Source organism: Gouania willdenowi, chromosome 24, assembly GCF_900634775.1.
Source record: "Gouania willdenowi chromosome 24, fGouWil2.1, whole genome shotgun sequence".
Lineage (NCBI taxonomy): Eukaryota > Metazoa > Chordata > Actinopteri > Blenniiformes > Gobiesocidae > Gouania > Gouania willdenowi.
This window is the reverse complement of record NC_041066.1, coordinates 7,979,054-7,998,707: the sequence shown is the minus strand read 5'-3', so window position 1 is coordinate 7,998,707 and position 19,654 is coordinate 7,979,054. Positions and strand designations below refer to the sequence as shown.

Here is a 19,654-nt window from a genome sequence, read left to right as displayed (position 1 = left end):
TGATCTATGACATGTCGAACTCAAGGCCCGGGGGCCAAATCTGGCCCTTTAGACCAATTTCGTCCCGCAGGAGAAAGTTAACAAAAAAAAAAACAAGATTTATCGTATAAATTACCAAATAATTCAGCTGTTGATATCTCATCTCTTCTAAAAACACAAATTCAATGAAACTCCTCAATATATGGAGGTTGATAATTTTCCTATACATGACTTTCCTCAAATAATTTCACATTTACCCCCAAATAAATGAAAATTAGTCACAAAATCAATACAATTTAGAGAAAATATTGCAGAGACTGACATTTGTCACTTATTGCCTGGATATAAGGGATGTAAAGATTAATCATGAGGCAGATAAAAATCGATTCAAAGCTGTCACGGTTCACATCGATACTCTGAAATTGAAATTGCAGTACTTTTTAATTTTTGATTTTTTTTTTTTACAGCAAAGGGCTTTTTAGAATTTGAAATTCAGGACGCACCACCATGTTTTAAATCAGAAGTGTGGAAGCATTTTGGCATCCCCAAGACAAAATGAAAGTGAGAAAAAAAGAACATGTGAAATCCAAGGTAAGAGGGACACAGAGAGGAAAGGGAGAAACAAGAAAGAAAGAGAATGAAAGCCATAGTTTGTTTATTTATATTATTTCTTTGATATGGGATTTGTCTCCCTGCTCGTTCTCAACCCCATGCGTGCATGAGCCCACAGTCAAAGCACTAAAGTTAAAACAGAGTTTTTAGTCACATTTTTTAGACATGTATAGTGATAACGTTTAGTGTTTACTTACCGCTGAATGAGACATGAGATGACGTAGATTCTATACAATACAAGCGATGAGCTGAGATCCGCTTCTGGAGCACCGGCGCTCGTGCATGTGCGTGAGGGGCGTGGCTATAGAGGGAGCACAGAGGGTTGGGGGCAGGTAAAAGCGGAGGCTACTTTTAAAATCTTTCGAAAATGAACTACCGTGCCTTTAAGATCAAACTACTTTGTATTTGGCCCCTAAACTAAAATGAGTTTGACACCCCTGATCTATGAGGTTTCACTATGGATTTATCTGATAAAAATGGTCATCTCCACATCTTTAACATTGACTTACTTTCACTGTTTTTATTTGAGGACATCCGACTGCAACAGAAGTGCTTGTTGTGATTTAATTTTCGTCTTTTTATGATTGGGATCGTCTTCCAAAAAGCATTGCACACTCAATGAGCTTTGTCCGAGTCATGTGAAGTCGAGCCTTCATATTCCAAATTATAGCCTTTTTCATTTCTGGGAATCATCTGACAAAACGTTCTTAGGTATTTTCTGCCTTCATCTGGTGCAAGTGGAGGTTGCACACAGGTTGCATTTCCTCTGCTAGTGGGTGTAGCAGTTGGTCAGATGGAGCAAAGCGCTGTGTCAGCACTCCTATCAAGCAGCTAAACAGGGGGAGTGGATGAAGCTTGACAGAGAGCAACCAAAGCATAACAGAAATGTCATTTAACTCTGTCCACTTGGACCCGACCAGAGGGACGAGGCTTTACTTCTATTGTTTTGATGTGATTCTGCCGTAGGAGGCGAATTAAAGTTCATAATATATAATTAAATTTGTCTTTAGATTTGGATATATACACAGTATATCACAATATATGTTTAAATCTTTCTTAGTACACACATTTTAGAGTGAACTCATGTTTCTCTCCACCTTCATCTCAGCAGATGTGATAGAAGTGACTGTTCTCTGCATTTCCTCTCGTGATTTTATCTCAAGCAATAAATGAATGCCTTAGGAAATGTGAAATCATCGCTCTCTCACTGCCGTACATACGTTTGAGTCAGTGACAGTGTTGGAAATCACCCCGCCTAATGAATTCTGTCAAGTTCTGACAGATCTGTTCATTTCCACATCATTTATCATCCCAGTTCTGATGCGTAGAGAAGAGAACAGTTGTGCGTATATAGTGCTGGACGGGAGAAGCCTGGAAGCACACACTTTGCATTCCTGTCTCACTGTTTTTATTCTACCTCCCAGAAGTAGAGCAATTTTGGATTTGAAAAAAAATCAAGTTTTTATCACCCCTTGCATTAAAAGCCGACACTCAAGCATTTATGTTGCAGACAGGAACAAAACATGAAAAAAGACACCAGAAAGAAGCCTTTATGTTACATACAATCGCAATCCAGCTGGCAGTAGAGAACAATGCTACATCCAAAAACTCAGTTTGGAAGCATAAAGCTATACAAAGACTGTTCATCAATTTATAATCCAACTAAATGTGTTGTTCTAGTCTGCGAGTCTACTTTGCTTTTTCCAATCATTATTTTATACATGTAAACTTTATTCAACAATTGAATTCTCTTCTTTTGAAATGGCAGTAACCTTTCTTCCTCTTCAGAAGCTGCTCACTCAGCTAAAAGCACACCCCTGCCCTTTTACGTCAGCGTTATTATTGAACCTCTTTGCCGGTGACGAGTGTCCCAGAGCATGTTACGAATGAACAGAAATGCAATAATAAACTCCTCCGCAGGGACTTGAGTCCTGCCAAGATCAATGCTCATGCCAGTGTCCTTAAGTTTGTCCATTATTCCATTTGATGTATGGACCTGAGCATCCTGTGATCCTTTTAATGGTACCCACCGTCTGAATGGATGGGATGTTTGGACTCGTACCAACTCGGTCTTTGTAGTACAGCAAGAGGACAAATCAAAGACTTTCTTCCTGTCACTGTGAGGAACGCAATGTCAATATTTATGGGAAATTTTGCACTTGAAGTCGCAGTAGAGATTTTCACGGCCAGTCGGCCACCTATCCTGGGGATTCCTGAGCCCTGTAATACATCCTGCTGGATGTTTGTACTCCTAAGCACAGTGAGGTAATTCCAGGGCTGCAGCTTCAAAAGGTGTGTGTGTGTGTGTTGCTTTGATCTTTTTGCTACATGTCCTCCCATCACCCCTCTACGATGGCAATAAAAGATACTCCCATTGCTGTTCAGTGCAGCCGGGTTTACGGAGCTAGCCTGTTTAGCAACTAATATTAGTCCAATTAACTTTTCACTCAACACTAATTTTCTGCTTATTATTTGCCCTCCAGTGGTTTTAACATATAAATTTGACCCATTTCAAAAGCAATTTAACCTCCTATTTACACACACGGGTTACATGTATTTCTACTGTTGGATTCTTTTATTAGTACCTTGCCTTTAATAAAAGGACAACTCGTGGACTAAAGTAGACACTGACGACGAGAGTATATGAACTGAAAACAATAATTAAGAATAATAGTTTCCCAGGACATTGACAAAGTGAAGACCAAACAAAGCAATAGCACTAGTCAGAGAGCGCAAACCTCCACCAAGCTCCAAATCTCCTTTTTGCCAGATATTGGCAGAATCAGTGATCCTGATCACGGTACCATGATTATTTACACTTAAAAAAGGCTTGGAAGAAATCTCTATCCCCATTAATAACAATACAGAAAGAGTAGAAATCTTGATTTAATGCGCAATATAGATTAATTCTGGATGAAACATGCATGTGTGTGATTGGGGAACCAATCCAACATAAATGTGTCAAAGTTGTTAAAGATCTTTTAAGAACTGAGATGTACATTCCTAAAGTTTAATGGAATCTTCATGGCGTATGGTCTATTTTTGGAAAAAATGTTGTCAAAGTTCCTTTTGATGCAGTCGTGGTAACAGACAAACAAACAAACAAACAAACACTGGGGGAAAGTTTAATAAATAAAAAAATACAATCAACCCTGACAAATGGGATGGTACCCAAGAAAAAAGTAGTGTCCGCAGAAGCTTCTACAAAATATTCAAAATATTGGCCCCAACCTCTTTGTACAGGCCAGTTTCATTAGTTTATTTTTTCTGTTTCACCATTGTGTTGAGTAGTTTGACTCAAATGTTAAAAATAAATCAATCCCAGAAATATTTAAAAATAGCTGATCTGAGTGTGCTCTACTACTCTGATCCTAATTTTATAGCAGCTATCTTTAGCAACCGTTGTGTCAGTCACACTCCACCGAAATGACACTGAAACCAGATGAAAGACCCTGATTTTCAATCTTTTTATGCAACTTCCCATGTGAAGCTGCTGCGGAAAATTCCTCATGGGACGTGTGTCAGAATTGATCAGCGCTCGCTTTCTTTCCATCGAAGCGGACTGGAAGACTTTTCATTTTCCCTCGCATCTGAACAGCTAAGACAAATGTAACAAAAGCTGTCGACGTGTCAAATGTTTTTGTTTTTTAACAGAGGTTCTAGGAACATAGTTTGTGAGCATTTTTGTCAATTGTACGCTGTAGTTTTGTACACTCGTGCAGGGTGTTGTTGGAACATCTTGGTGGTAAAGAAGCACATTAACAGTCCTTAAAACTCATCATAGCAATTGACGTGTTATAAATCAGCATCCTGAATATAAACACCCCGACTTTCCGCTAGGGTTGCAAAGGGGGTTGGAACATTTTCTATACATTTCCACAAGAACTTAAGCTCTGGAATTTTGAATATTTGCATATTCATAAATTATTTTTCATGGAAATTATTTATTGGAATTCACCAGAAATTAGGAGTAATTTAAAATAACTGTATCATATCCAAACATAGGTATTAGCATCATTCAAAATATTTCAATTACTGTTTTTCGCAAAAATAAAAGCAATATTTTTTTCTGTATAATTGTGCTGTGAACATGTTTCCTTTGAAGGTTGTTATGGCCAGGAGCCTCGAAACTGTCACGAAATCCTGTGAGACTTTACTGCAGGAAGATAGACGCTCAAAGCCTCCTTATTACAATCTCCTTTGTTGTTTGCTGTCTAATATGGCAGTAATGTTTTTCTCAATTATAATGTGAAAAAATGTCTCGGTCTTCTTTTCTGTCCACACATACCGTGCCATGTTTTCCATGAGAGAAGTGGTCATATGACAAGGTACGTCACAACTTGTGACGTGTAACTGCGGAAAGTATTTCCATTGCGCTTTTGTGATATATTTCAATATTGAAACGTCTGAAAAACCTTCTCATGCGAGTGTAAAAACTTTTTAGTGATATTTGAATGTTTTCTTTCGAAATTCAGGTGTTTCCGTCACCATTTTTTATTACGCTATTTAAATTGTGCGCATTTTCATAGACGATTGGAAACGCAGCAAATGTACAATTAAAAAGAACCATAACGTGCCTACTAGGGAAAATCCAGGAAGTCGTAAACTTTCCATTAGAATGAACAGATGTTAAATATAATTGGGAAAATATATTTTAGCATCATCTAAAATATCAATATTTAAAAGTTAATTCCAATTTCCAATGAAATCCAATAAATAATTGCATCGAAAAGTTTAGATTTTTTTAACATTACCAAAATTCCCGAGATTAAGTTCCTGTGGAATTTTACTGGAAATATTCCGCCCCATTGCAACCCTACTTTCACTGAGGTTTTTTTTTACGTGCGACTTGTAGGTCGATTCTTGTCCAATAGGCCAGAAGAACACTTGTTTTTTATTTTTTTTATTGTAGGCAACCTTAAGACAAAAAATTAAACTGAGCCCAATATACCAGTTAAATCCAGCTATTATATATACACACAAGCATAAATGCATATAAACTCCTATTCTAGTCTGCAGTGCACAGGCTCCATCGCTTCAAATACACATGATTTTCTATTGCTATGAACCAACTTGCTGAAGTGCAGCAATCCTAACTTTTGCTCAATTATTTACAACCCTAATCATGGTCAGCTTTACACAACTAAGTATAGAATGGTAAAGCATTCATTAATACAGTATATATATTGTAGTAGTCATGGGGAGACTTAATATAAAAACATATTTTAGTTTTGGAGACTAGGGATAGACTGATATGGATTTTTTAGGGTCGATACCTTAGCCGATGACCTATACGGACTGTCGATTTCTTGGACCGATATTTGGAGCCGATACTTTTGCTCCCTCAATTTACGTCATAAAAATTACACAATGATAATGTCTTGGTCTGTATGATAAATTTGAAAATGGTTTCACTTTTCCTCCAAAACAACAAGCTGTGAATTTTCTGTCAGCCCTCATCACGACCTTTGTCCAGAACCTGACCTGCTGTGTATCCTCTTTTCTTTCCACTACTCTTTAACTAATGTCATCTTCACATTGAGGCCCAACACCACTCCTCAGATACATTAAAAGGGTCTCGACAAAAGTGCTTAATGGATATAGCTTTAGTGTCCTCATCCCTTCTATCAGTATTTGCCTGCATATTAGATTTTTTTTTTAGAAGTGATGACATCATCCAGCAGTGCACGGCCTTCCTGCTGTGCTTCGGTCAGGGTCAAACAGCCATGTCTACACACTGGACTTCACTTTTCTGTTTTGTATTTTACCTCTTTTATCTTACAACCCTACACAGCACAGGGATTTGTGACAAAGTACTTTTTAACTATTACAGGTTCAGCAGTAGCATTAAAGAGAAGACTTAATGCCCTGGTTCAACTGTAGTTTTTCTTTGCTTTCCACACATCTCTAAATTGACTGTTGACTTTTTTCCCATATGCAACCTGTATCCGATCCGTTAAAGGGCCCATGTTAAGCTAAATCAACTTTTCTGTGCTTTAAACATGATAAAAGTGCTATTTAGGCTTCATACACATGCCCAAAGTGTTTTTTTCATTGATTCCCTCAATCGTTAGTTGGAGTGAGATTTGCTCCTTTCTTACTGCAGGGTGAGCCCAAACACCTCGCTCCAATTTGATGACGCGTTCCCACTTTTATGACAAATTTGATGCGGCACTGAGCTGGAGAAGCCGCGCCTCCAGGAAGCTCTCTGCCGTGATTGACATGTAAACACGCGCCCACGAAGGTGAGCATTTCAGCGTCCTTCTCACAGTGCTATGTATGTTTTTTTCTACAGTCTATGTATGTACCGATGAACGCCCAGCCCCCACGCTCTGTCTCATGTTTATAAAGCAGCATGAGCTCGGCTACGGAGTGGGTGGGAGGAGGGCGGGCCATCCTCTGGCCCTACGTCACCATGCGGGGAGGAGGAAGTCAGTGTCCCGTCTATGGACACGCCCACTCATGAATATGCATAAGTGGGACGCAAATCAGCCTGTTTGTGTAGAGTTGCTCAGAAAGTGACTTTTCAGAGGCTAAAACTCTGGAAAACAGGCGAGTTTGTGAAAATAAAACTATACTATACTATGTTTCTGGGGTTCTTAGAACAAATGGAGATGGGTGAAAAATAGCATGAAATGTGACCTTTAACGTTATCCTCCACTGTTTTTACAAATGTTGCCTAAAATATTTGAAATGTCCTTATTAGAAGATCTATGAGTAACAAAACGCATTATTTTGCACCATTGTTTTATTAACTTTTAAAAATAGGACTACTTTACTGTTTTATAGCCTGTATTCCGTCATTTTGAAATTGCATAATTGAAGACGTCGCACACCCCCATTTGCCTTTAAAAATCCCATTTTTTTCTATTGGGGTGAAGCATTCAGCCTGCTTTTTAGGTCATTTAGCAACTTTTTTGGTCAAAATGCCAATTTGTTGATTTAGGTTGCTCTAAATAATCAGGAAAAGTTAAAGATGCCCATGTAAACCTGTTTGGTTTACGAAAAGAGGATAAAAACAGTTGTGGCAAGAAAAATAATCAATGACCGCAAGGGGAGTCGACAGTTCCAACTGTGCGGTTTGGTAATAAACAATAAAGCAGAGAAGAAGTGCTCTCCTAAGGGACATTTACTCTCTCTTAAACAGTGGATTCTCTGGTGGCTGAAGTTAGCATTTGTGTGTCTTCAACAGTCCATAATTTATTCGCTGACTTATGTTGCAAAATAGTGCGTTTTCTTAGGCATAGATCTTCTAATAAGGATATTTCAAAGGTTTTAAACCACGTTTGTAAAACAGTGGAAGATCCCTTTAAAGATGGCTTGATCAGCACAAATTCGACCCCGGCTATTTTAATATGTGGTCCTTAATCTGATACGAATCAGATATTTTGCCATGTGACTGAGTGCCAATGCAACGACCAGGTCAAATTTATCTAATCTTAAAATCATTGAAATGCATAAACATCACAATTCTGCATCCCAGGAGGAGCAACAGGGAAGAGGACGGAGTGGAAACCTGACTTTTTTTCATTTTCAATCTTCTCTTGACTGTTACGGTGCCGACTTCGGTTGTGCAGAAACTATATCAGTGCCACACACACACGGCGAGACGAAATGCCTCCGTATTTACTTCCGTAAACACAGTGCGTGCCTGCGTGGTCGTGTATTACCTCAGGCTTTCTTTTACTCATGTGGATCAATTCAGTTCATACTGATAAAAAACACATTTAATGTGTAATATGAACAAGCACACTGAAAAAATGATTTATCCAGTAAATCCAAATTGTGCCCTGTGACTTTCTCTGAATGTTCATGTTATTATTATTATTATAGACCAGGTTTTAACTGCCCTAGAATTGTCACCAGGTTAAGTGAGTGTGGATGCCTCAGTGCACAACATGTCTGCAGTGTTTGTTAAAGTAACCGAGGGAAAGCTTTGTTGTTGGTTGCAGTTATGTAATAACACATATGTACGATGACTACATGTGTTTTGCGTGTGAGTAAAATGAATGTGTGGAAGCTCAGATTCTTCTATGCTGCTGTTTTATGAAGAAAATAGGAATTGGTTTGGAAAGATTTCAGGATTTGGACTTCAAATCCCCCCCAGTTTTGCCCAAGATTTGACGCCTAAGCTTGTTCTCTTGAACATTTTACCTCTGTCCTTCATACTACTGCTGTCCTCTGGCTTTTCACATTCATCCACTCTTCATGTGATGCTGGATGTCCCAGATTGCTGCTCAGCTGTCGCCTTCACAGGATGCCTGACCAGCTCACGCTAATCTCCTCTCTGAGCTAAATTTCCACTTTCTTTTCCACTTTGGTGAAACACACTCACTTGAAAGGCAGCATGAGTTACACTTGGCTTTACTGAACTATGTTGTAGATCACTGTCCACAAAATGCAGTGCAAAAAGTGTTGCACATGTGCGTCAGATTCCCTACCAGGGTTGGGGTCAATTAAATTTTTCAGTTAGTTTTGTTTTCAATTATCCATGGTCAATTACAATTCAATTACGATTACACTGACCGGCATTTTTATCTCCCGCCACAAAGTGTGGAAGGGGGATATAGGTTTGAGCTCCGCTTTTCTCAGAAACTGTTTCAGACAGGATAACCAAATTTGGTGTGTGGCTTCAGGTATCAATACCTTGATGAAGTTCAAAAATAAGAACCGCCCAATAATGTTTTCTTTTCCGGAGTTATTGCCCTTGTTCCGTTTTTTTACTCTGTTTGAGGTATCTTCAAAGGCGACAGCTTTTCTTAGAAACCGTTTAAGATAGGATAAAAGAGACATTCCCGAGTGGTGACACTATGGATGAAAAGGGAAAAAAACTTCCAAACACCTTCGAAAGAGGAACTATTCTTACACTGGAGGAATGCTAACAACGTCTGGCAGGGAACAAGGCCAACACGAACAACGATAGAGAGGAGGAGGAATAAAAAAAAAAAAAAAGACAACACTGACTACAGATGAGAATACACAAGAAAGGACTGTTCAGAACAACTCAAGAATGTTTGACCAGAGAGACATGTAAACCCATGTAAATTTGCGATGGTAAAACAGGGGACGGGACCCAGATAAGCAAACTGCTTCTCTCGTCTCCTTTTTCGGCATGTACAAAAAAAAAAAAAAAGTGAATGTAACCATGTCGGAAATAAACTGAATAAATAAATAAATAACTAAATTTGGTGTGTAGCTTCAGGGTATCAATACCTTGATGGAGTTCGAAAATGAGAAGTGCGCAATTATTTTTTCCAGAGTTATTGCCCTTGTTCCGTTTTTCTTTACTCTGTTTGATGTATCTTCAAAGGGACAGCTTTTCTTACAAACCATTTAAGATAGTCAGTTATTTTATATTCTGATGTGATAATAATTTCTTATGTATACATCTAAGTTGTTAGATTTTGGACATTTAGGAAAAGGTTGTGAGTTATAATGAGAACCAATCTGGCGGGGGATGTTGATGACTGTCTTCTTGTTTCCAATTACAATTAAAAATTGTTTTTTTAATCCTCAGAAAGTCAATTATAATTACAATCTCAATTACTAAAGTTGAATTGCAATTAATCACAATTACTGAGCCTGAAATAAAAGTTAACCTTCCTCTTGTGTTAGCTTTCTGTTAGCATCTCATATCACATATCACAACTTATAACGGGTCCTATATTAGCTTTAAAATACACTAAAAACAAATATCTAACATCGAATTTCTTCCATATCTATTGATGACCTTGTTAAGCTTTCTAATCAATAAAAATATAGGTTTTAATATTTTTGATGGTGGCATCTGAGCATTTTTTGTGTCAGTATACCGCTCGATTTATTATAAATCGAGCGGTGTTATTTTAAAATGTAAAAAATATTTAAATAGTATAATTGATCATTGTCAACTACATATGTGTAGAACTGTAACATGGTTCCCCAGTTTAGCGTTAAATTATAATTGACAATTCTTGTAAAACTTTCAGGGCAATTACAAAGTCGATTATCTAAACTCAGTTACAATTTAATTACGACTGGGCCTTAATTGTAATTATGCAATTACAATTATAATTGACCCCAACCCTGCTCACTACCCTGTACACAGTTGTTATTTTTTTAATGTTTGACTTTGCGCTGCTGCCCATTGAGCACCTCTGTGTGTCTGTTGATGGTGCAGGAACACAGTCGGCTCCCAGAAACTCCGTCTCTGATTGTGTCTTCTTCCCTGGGGATAAGCAGGGACAGTATTAGTTTAGATGTACAGTACACACATCCCAGAGTAGGACTGAACAACACAATAATAAGCCTGTCTCCTGCCTCCTCTTCCCTTAAGGAGATACAATCATTAGCTGAGCAGGTCTCAGAGGTTCAAATGAATAACATTCACTCCAAAGCTGATCTCCACCATTGTTTGATGTAGGGCTGAGCAATATGGACCAAAACTCATATCTCAATTTTTGTTCTCAAAATAGTGATATATGATATAAATCTCAATATGTTGAACTCAATTAAGTCTTACTAAAAAGAAAATTCTGGGTTAAATTTGTTGATGCAAAATGCCACACAGGCACATTTATTAACAAACGGCTGCACAATATGTACCACTTTTGGCTTTTTCGCCTATAAGGGACAGCACATGTGAGTGAGTTCTGTAGTGTGGTTTGTTTATGGGAAGATCTGCGTTAGGAGACACTCGGCAATCCATCTAACTGTGCTTTTAATGCTGTTCTAAGAAGTAGTGAAAGCAGTGACTCCTAAAATGAGTATTCTAATGCAAAATAAGCTATAAAATAAAAATGTCATTCCAGACGATATTGTAATTTTTATATTGCCAAAATAGAAATGTTTAACTTGAATCTCAAAATATATTGCCCTGGCCTTTTTTGACGTGACATTTGTTGAGCTTTTGATATTTTAGCAAGAATCCTTTCCCTTTTTTTGTGTGCAGAAAGTGCCGTACTGGGCTTTTTTTGCCGCCCCCCCTCGATTAATTAAAGCAAGCAGCATTATCAAATACTTCTCAACTAATATCAAGACATATATTTAATTTTTGTGTGCCACAGTTATATCTAACTTCTGTTTCCAGTGTTGATTTTGTTTGGGCACGTATTCTATGTATGATCAGGTGAGATATCAACTGTAAAAGGTGTTGAAATGTAGGATCTGTCACGACTGGAGTCTCAAATTAATTATGGGCTGTCGGTGCATTTATGAAAAATCGCCCACGGCTGCGTCACAATGCATCAAAGAAACAACAGGCTTGTGATTACCATACTTCCTGTATTTGTAACTCTCAAAGTGTCCATTGGACAGTTCTGTAGATTGGACTGAGCTTGTTCCGCAGGGATAAGGAGATGGTAAAGTTTAGAAGGTTAAAAAAAGAGCAAGACAGGGAGGCTTATCCTGCTCTGGGGCTCTGAGATATCAGACTCAAAGAGCGTAAGCCCCACTAAACCTGCCCTGTGTCGTGTGTTAGTGCGTGTACGACCCACGTGCTCTGCTCAGCGACTACAGCGCGTGCACCCGTTTTAGGATTACCCCTGTGGGAAAAGGCTGAGTCACGCTACAGAGGACCCAACGGAGACAAGCGAGCAGAGGAGGGGGCGGCCGGTGTCTGTAATGGGTGCCCTGAAAGATGGGTGATGCTCTTTAAGAACACAGTGACATGCACTGCTTTCCACCCAGTGTTCCATGGCTTTGTCATTGCTTCACACTTGTACATGGTGATTATTGTGACAATTCATCTTTTATTTCGCTGATGTCAAGTTGAAAACACACGAATGGCTGACACTGTAACATGCAAACCCATGCTCACTTCTTCACATATTTCCCAAATATATTTTTAGCAGTGACTCATCTGCAGAAACATCCATGGTGTGAAGTGAGGCATGAATGCACATCTGTGATGTGTCGGTGTGCGTAATTTTCTTTTTTTGTAATATGTAGGTCATTAGCAGCTCCTTAGTGGCTTTTTTCAAAATAAGGGTAACCTACTCTGTGATTTATTATCTGTCTAATAAGATGCTAAATATATCTGATTAGGATGAGTGAATGAAGGGCGACTTTTTATTTTTGCTGTTCAGACTTATGCTGATAATCATTTTAAAGAGTTGGTTCATTTAATGTTGATATGCTTGATGTTATTTAATTATATGGAGTAGATATTCAAACTTAATTCGACTGGTAACAGTTTTTCTCCATTTTTGTCTCGTTGGTGCTTTACAGGTCGTGTTGGTTCGATGGAACGAGCCCTTTCAAAAACTGGCCACTTGTGACACCGATGGAGGGATTTTTGTTTGGATCCAGTATGAGGGCCGCTGGTCTGTGGAGCTGGTCAATGACCGAGGAGCTCAGGTAACACAACTACACTGACACCATTTAATCAAGTGAGTCAGAGGCGGAGCTAGAAGAAGCCTGCTGTCACTTTAGTTTGTAAGCCTGAATAATGTAGGGTGGAATTGAACAACTTTTAACACAGCGGGGGCCACAAAATCGTGATTATATTTGATCTCAGGGCCACATTATCAACATTTGTCAGCATTTAGAATTTTGACCAATCTGAGCTTTTTGTAGTCGTTTTTTGTGCTTTTGAGGGGGTATTCTTAGAATCTAGATTACCTCTTATTGCGCTAACTTCCGGAATTTAATCAGTGTGTGCTGGACTACGAAGCTTGCTGGAGCTTAATCACTATGGCAATTAATGCTGAACGACTAACATGGTCCGCAGCAGGTTTTTCCTCTGGCTAGAATTTTAGCGAGTACTAAAGCCCCACCTCCTGACCAGTCAGATATTTTAGAAAACGACCTGCCCATTGATAGAAGATCCTGGTTGGTGCAGATCTGACAGCTGCGTATGTAGGAAAGAAGATAATTAATGTTAAATGCAATCCTTTCATTTACCGATGACATCTTTTAGGAAAGATATAGATTTATATCTGATGGACTGATCTACAGTCAGCTGATGAAGCTTGTGTCTCGATCGTATGCACGGACAGGTGAAATCATTCATTCATTGAAAGCTGAGGCTGACACCATCAGCGCGAACATACAGTTAAACAATGTACTGTCATTCCAGTGTGCGTGATAAATAGGTCTTGAATCGAAAAACGTGTGTGCTGTAATAAAGTGAAACTGATCAGAGCGATGTCCGTTTATCATCCAATGGATTAATATGATGAGTGGTGTCACGCTGTTGCGCATTACCAGAGTCTGCAGCTTCCTGCCTGGGTTCTTTCATTCCTGCCTTTTCTGTAACAACAGGGTTGTCCTTGATCTGAATTATGGATTTTAATTATTCATCATTTTAAACTTCAGCAACCTGGTCGGGACCAAGTTATGAAGTGGATCAGATCTGAGCCAGTATAAAAGCTCCGCCTCCTGCTGTGAGCAGCACTAACCGTGTGGCTCTTCACTGTTATCATGGATTTATATTCATTATTTTGATTTAAGGCGATAAGCTGTTCCTTCATTCATTGTAAAGACACTCGCTCTGCCAGTGATTGGTCAATTCTTAAGCCAGCTAATAGAGATGAATCCAATCTAGATTTGTAGTATACCCCCTTGGAGTTTGAATTTGTTTTTGTTATTTTGTTTGTTTTTGGAGTCATTCTGTGTGTTTTTGCTGTTATGTATTTTTGGAGCCATTTTGTTTATTTCTGTTGTCGTTTTATATTTGTCCGTTTTTTGAATCATTTTGTGAATTTTTCTTGCTCTTGTGTCTTTTTATCATTTTGTGTGATTTTTGTAGTCGTTCTGTGTTTTTTTGTTGTTGTCGTTTTGTGTTTTTTTTTGTCATCGTTTTGTATATTTATTTTTGTAATTGTCTAGTGTTTTTCAACTTTTTTGCCATTTTTTGTATTTTTATAGTAGTTTTTTGAGTCCTTATGTAAATTTTTTGTTATAGTTTTTATTTTTTTGAAGTCATTCTGTGTATTTTTGCTGTTATTTATTTTTTGGGATCATCTTGTGTATTTTTGTTATCATTTCATATCTTTGTAGTTGTTTTGTATATTTGTCTGTATATTTTGCAGTGTTTTTTGCAGTTGTCTTGTGTTTCTGTAGCTACTGTGTGTGTGTATATATAAGACTCCTTTTGTGTGTTTAGTTGAGTTACTTTGCATGTTAACTTTGGGGGATGCACAAAATCCATCCAGTTGCCCATATCTGCTGTAGAGGAACTGTCATGTTTTGTTGGGTAATTTAGGAAGTTTGGAACACAGTTGAAAATGTTACCATGCTTTTTATGACACACACTTTGTGTAATTTCTGTCTGTCGTGCTGATTTGTGTCTGTAGGTGAGTGACTTCACTTGGTCCCACGATGGCACTCAGGCTCTCATCTCCTACCGTGATGGCTTCGTCCTGGTGGGTTCCGTTAGTGGGCAGCGACACTGGTCCTCTGAGATCAACCTGGAAAGCCAGATCACCTGTGGTATCTGGACTCCTGATGACCAGCAGGTGAAGCACACAGAGTCTTTTACTGTGAAGGTTTTTTAATTCAAGTTGAACTGTCTGAAGGAGTATTCCACGGTTTATTTATTTGTTTATTTATTTACTGTCACCTTAAGTTAAATGTTTCTCTGCTTTTAGTCACTGTCCTTGTTTGTCATCATCAACTTATTCTGTGTTCTTTTATCCATTGTGACGTGTTCTCCTCTTTCTTTCATTCCATCAAATACTTTGCAGTTTCTTTGCTTTTACTGCTCAGTTTGTATTGTTATTGTTGTGTTCTCCTCCTGTTGCTCCTCCTAATAACCCTTTACTGCCCCCTCCAAAGGTGTTGTTTGGGACTGCAGATGGACAGGTCATTGTAATGGACTGCCATGGGCGCATGCTGGCACACATACTGCTGCATGAGTCAGACGGCATTGTAAGCATGTCCTGGAACTATCCCAACTTCCTGGTGGAGGACAGCAGCGAGAGCGACACGGACTCTGACGACTACTCCCCGCCTCAAGGTGTGAAGTGAATGAGGGAAAAATCTGATCTTTGACCTTTTTACCACTTTAAACTGTACATTTTAAAAAGAGAGATTTGTGTTTAGGACTTTGGATTTAAAAGACAAAGATCTAAAAGTTCCTAATATATCAATCCTTAAAAATATGCATGGATAATGTTGACAATGGTTTGTCGTTTTGCCCAATAGTCATGCAGACTTGTAAACTATGTATATTATTAACATCTATGTATGTTTTAATGAGCAACTTTGATTCTCTTTGAAGCCCATGTGTCAAGCCCAAGGCCCGCAGGCCAAATCTGACCCTTCATAACACCCAGTTCAGCCTGCAGGAGAAAGTTAAAATGATTAAAAAAAAAAAATTTTAAAAAAATGAATTATCGTCTAAATGATCAAACACTTCAGTTGTAGATACTGTATCTCTGTCCCTTCAAATACACAAATTCAATGAAACTCCACAATATTTGTGTTTTGTGTTTTTCATTTTTATTTAATTAATTTTAATCTCCAGTTGTTTAAAAAAATCCCAAATGCTACAGTTTTCCTTCAATTATTTCACAAAACGTCTTTAAATCAAATAGAAATTTTTTACAAGATCAAGGAATGTAAGTGAAGATGCTGCAGGGACTAGAACATTTTAGAGGGTATTTTTTTTCCATGAGTAAACACGTCAAGTTTAAAAATCAAACATTTGTAGGTAGGGAGGTTGTCACGATGTGAAAAAAAATGATTCGGCGATATATCGCGATATTACTTCGTGCGATTCTTGGATCGATTCAAAATGTATCCATATTGATTTTTTTTTTTTTTTTTCTAACCACGAAAGTCTTTTTCACTGCAGGATACATTGTAACTGCACAAAACGTGTGCTGAAACCTGGGCATTTTGACCTGCTTGTGTTTTTTCAATGAAACCTAAAAAGAAAGCCCTAACTTTCTGCATTTATTTGCTGTTCTAGGCATATACCTCAGTTAAGTTGCACTATAGTCATGTTGCACTAAAGTCAAAGTTGGTTTCAAAGCTACAGGCAGATTGTATGTTATTTTTTTTATTTTAAGTTGTTGGCACATGGCATGCTAAAGCCAATGTTTTGAGTATAAAATATGCCAATAAAATATATTTCATACATAATGTTCTCATGAAGGTGTACACATTTACATATTAGTTGTTTTTTAAGTCATATATTTTTTTAAAAATCACAAAAATCGCCTTACACTTCAATATTGTGACATAATGTATTGTATCATGACCTACTGTATGTATAGGGATACGAATCGTATCACCAGATGCCAGGCAATACACACCCCTAAAAATCACCGTAACGTATAAGCCAAGTGCATTTTCTTATATATGTTCTTAATCTGTAAAGGTAAACCAGTATCTGCTACACTGGGATGAAGCTGCTTTTGAGGGTCTTTAGCTGGATCTGGTTATCTTCCCTTTCCCTTGCTTTCACTCAGTGCACTTCACTAACAAGCTCTTTGTTACAGTTTCCTGTTTTCTTGTGTTTTTTTGCCTTTTTAGTTTAATTACTCCCAGTTGGTAATGCTGTGTTGTTGTGAAATCTTGAAATTTGCGTTGATTTCTTTTCTTCTCCTTACCTCAGGCTGGGTTGTAAAGCAGAAAACTGCTTGCCTTAGCTGAAATACTTACCACATGCTAACTGACTAATTAAACCAGTCAGGAATTGATTTGGCTTCAATAGAAGAGACCAGTTCACCTTCTTTGTGCATCTGTGCAATGTGGTTATCACAGTGGGATGTATCGAATCTGCAGCTACATATTTAGCATGAACTGCTAATAGAATAATTAGAGGAGATTGGCAGGATCGTGACCACAGTTACACCTTGACCCACCACCTGATAGCAAATCCCTAAAACCACAAAACTTATGCGATGGATGTAAAGAAACACTTCCCACCAAATGTGCCAGATATTTATTTTTCGTGGGAAATGTACAGTATGTGCCGTTCTCATCTCATTCGACCCAAGTGCAGACTCACCTCTGCTGTGCTAACAGAAAAACAAACTTGATATAATGGGAGGTGAAGCACTGCGTTCTTTTTAAAATGTTTATGTACTTTGTGTTTGTCTCCTTAAAGTGCACACTCGTAAACCACTGCTGACCGTCAGCTTCACATCTGGAGACATCAGTCTAATGAGCAACTATGACGACCTTACCCCCACCCTCATTCATACTGGCCTCAAAGGTGGGTTTCCCCCAATGATACTGATGCAAAGGGGCAACATTTTCACAGGAACTTAAAAGGGACATATCATGGTTTTAAATCCTTCCTTTTTACATATAAATCATACAGTTGTGGTCTATATAAAGCGGAACTGCACTGCTTGGGTCTGAATTCCTCATTATTATAGCTCCACAGGCCCCTTTTCTACCCCTTTTCTGATGTGCTTCTAAGAGCAACTCGTGTTGGTGCGGTCTCTTTAAATGCAAATGAGACACTCCATACCCCGCTCCCTCTTCAGGTGACACTCGGTTCAACTCCACCCTGCTCGGCCATTTTTGTAGTTTGATAGAAGAGATACGGCTATGTAGCGGCGCATAAACTTTTTATTCAGAGGTTATTTACAAAATGTCAACAACAGAAGACTTGTCCATCCAGCCTTACATGTTCGAGCCAGAGTTGGACCTGGCGGAGCGAGATGAAAATGAAGATGATGAACCTGCAGAACCCTAACAAGTGAGCTAACGCTAGCGCCGAGCTAACGTCACGAAATGCATTTTAATACAGTCTTTTCAAAGACAAAAACGGCAAAATGAAATGACTAATGAAAACTTTAGACTTAAATTAAATCACGTAGGCCATATCATCAAGGATCTAAAACGAGCACACAGTGCTAACATATGAAGTCTGAAGACGGTGCAACTGCTAATGCCAACAAAACAATGACAGGGACGTCTTATCATCACACTTTTTAGCATTATTTACAGCTTATCGAAGTGCTCTGTTTGTCGTCTCCAAAGATAGAAGGAATTGAACCCTCAATCAGACAAAGTCTTTTGGCAAATCCTTCTTTATACTGGCGGAGGTTGCAGAAGCAGTCATCCTTGAAGTGCTTCGCGCACACAAAAATGACCTTACCCACAGATGTGGGTACATTTCTGTGAAAAATAATAATATGCAAATACTGTGATGTAATAGTTCAAAAAACGTAATAGAGAATAGAAAAATCGAAACAGATTGAAAAATGAGCAAAACAGAATATAAAGATATCTACGGAGCACCTGAAGAGACTAATTTGATTTTTTCTGTACTTCTAAACACTCTAAACATACAACAAAATGCATTTAAGGGCTAAAAAAGTGGATTTAGCATGATATGTCCCCTTTAAACTCGGGAAATTTGGGAATATTAAAAAATAGAAACTTTTTAGCTTTTTATTATTCCCAAATATAAATATTATCCATGGAGAAAAAAAAAACATTTTAATATTTTTTTTGTAAGTACAACTTTATAATGATTCAAATTTTGCATGTCTTGTTTTTTAAGACTTTTCAGAATGTAATACAGTCTTAAACATCAATAAATGTGATTTCAACTCGATACCTTTATTACCAACTCAGGCAAACACTGCGGCACTGATAGCAATATCATGGTCTTCAACCAACAATCAACAGTGCAGGATCTGTTTTTTTAATTTTAAATCATGTGATTGAACAATCAATTCTAAAACATCAATGTTGTTAACCCCTATTTTAGAATAAAAGCTGCTTTTTTTTGATTAGATAAAGATATAGTGTGAATACGTCATAGCTTAGTAAATCCAAGATCTCAAAGAAAATATGTTAAAGGTTGAAATTTCCAATCAAATGTTTTTTTTTATCTCCACCATAAACGCATTGTTTCGTCACATTTTCGGAATAGGTTTGTGCATTGCATTTTGGGATGTTTTTCACTCATATTTTTCTGATGTTTTGACTATTTTAGGTGTTGATCTACTTCTTTTTTTAATGTATTTTAAAGTATGTATTATCGCTTATATTATCTATAGATAAGGAAAATGTCTGTGAGCAAGCAGAAATTTGTCTCATAATTTTAGAAAAATAAAGTGATAAATATTTGTTTTCCCCCTTGAGGTGTGTTGAAATACCCCTAAGGATACAC

The 19,654-nt window shown here is 37.9% G+C and overlaps 1 protein-coding gene across 1 annotated transcript in view; it reads left to right on the top strand.

Moving 5' to 3' along the window:
• Nucleotides 1-19,654, top strand: part of tulp4a (TUB like protein 4a) — a 42,760-nt gene that overhangs the window by 8,725 nt on the left and 14,381 nt on the right. Inside the window, 4 exon segments of the mRNA XM_028439545.1 lie at nucleotides 12,799-12,927; nucleotides 14,868-15,029; nucleotides 15,349-15,529; nucleotides 17,630-17,737. Coding sequence (XP_028295346.1) covers nucleotides 12,799-12,927; nucleotides 14,868-15,029; nucleotides 15,349-15,529; nucleotides 17,630-17,737 — 580 coding nt within the window.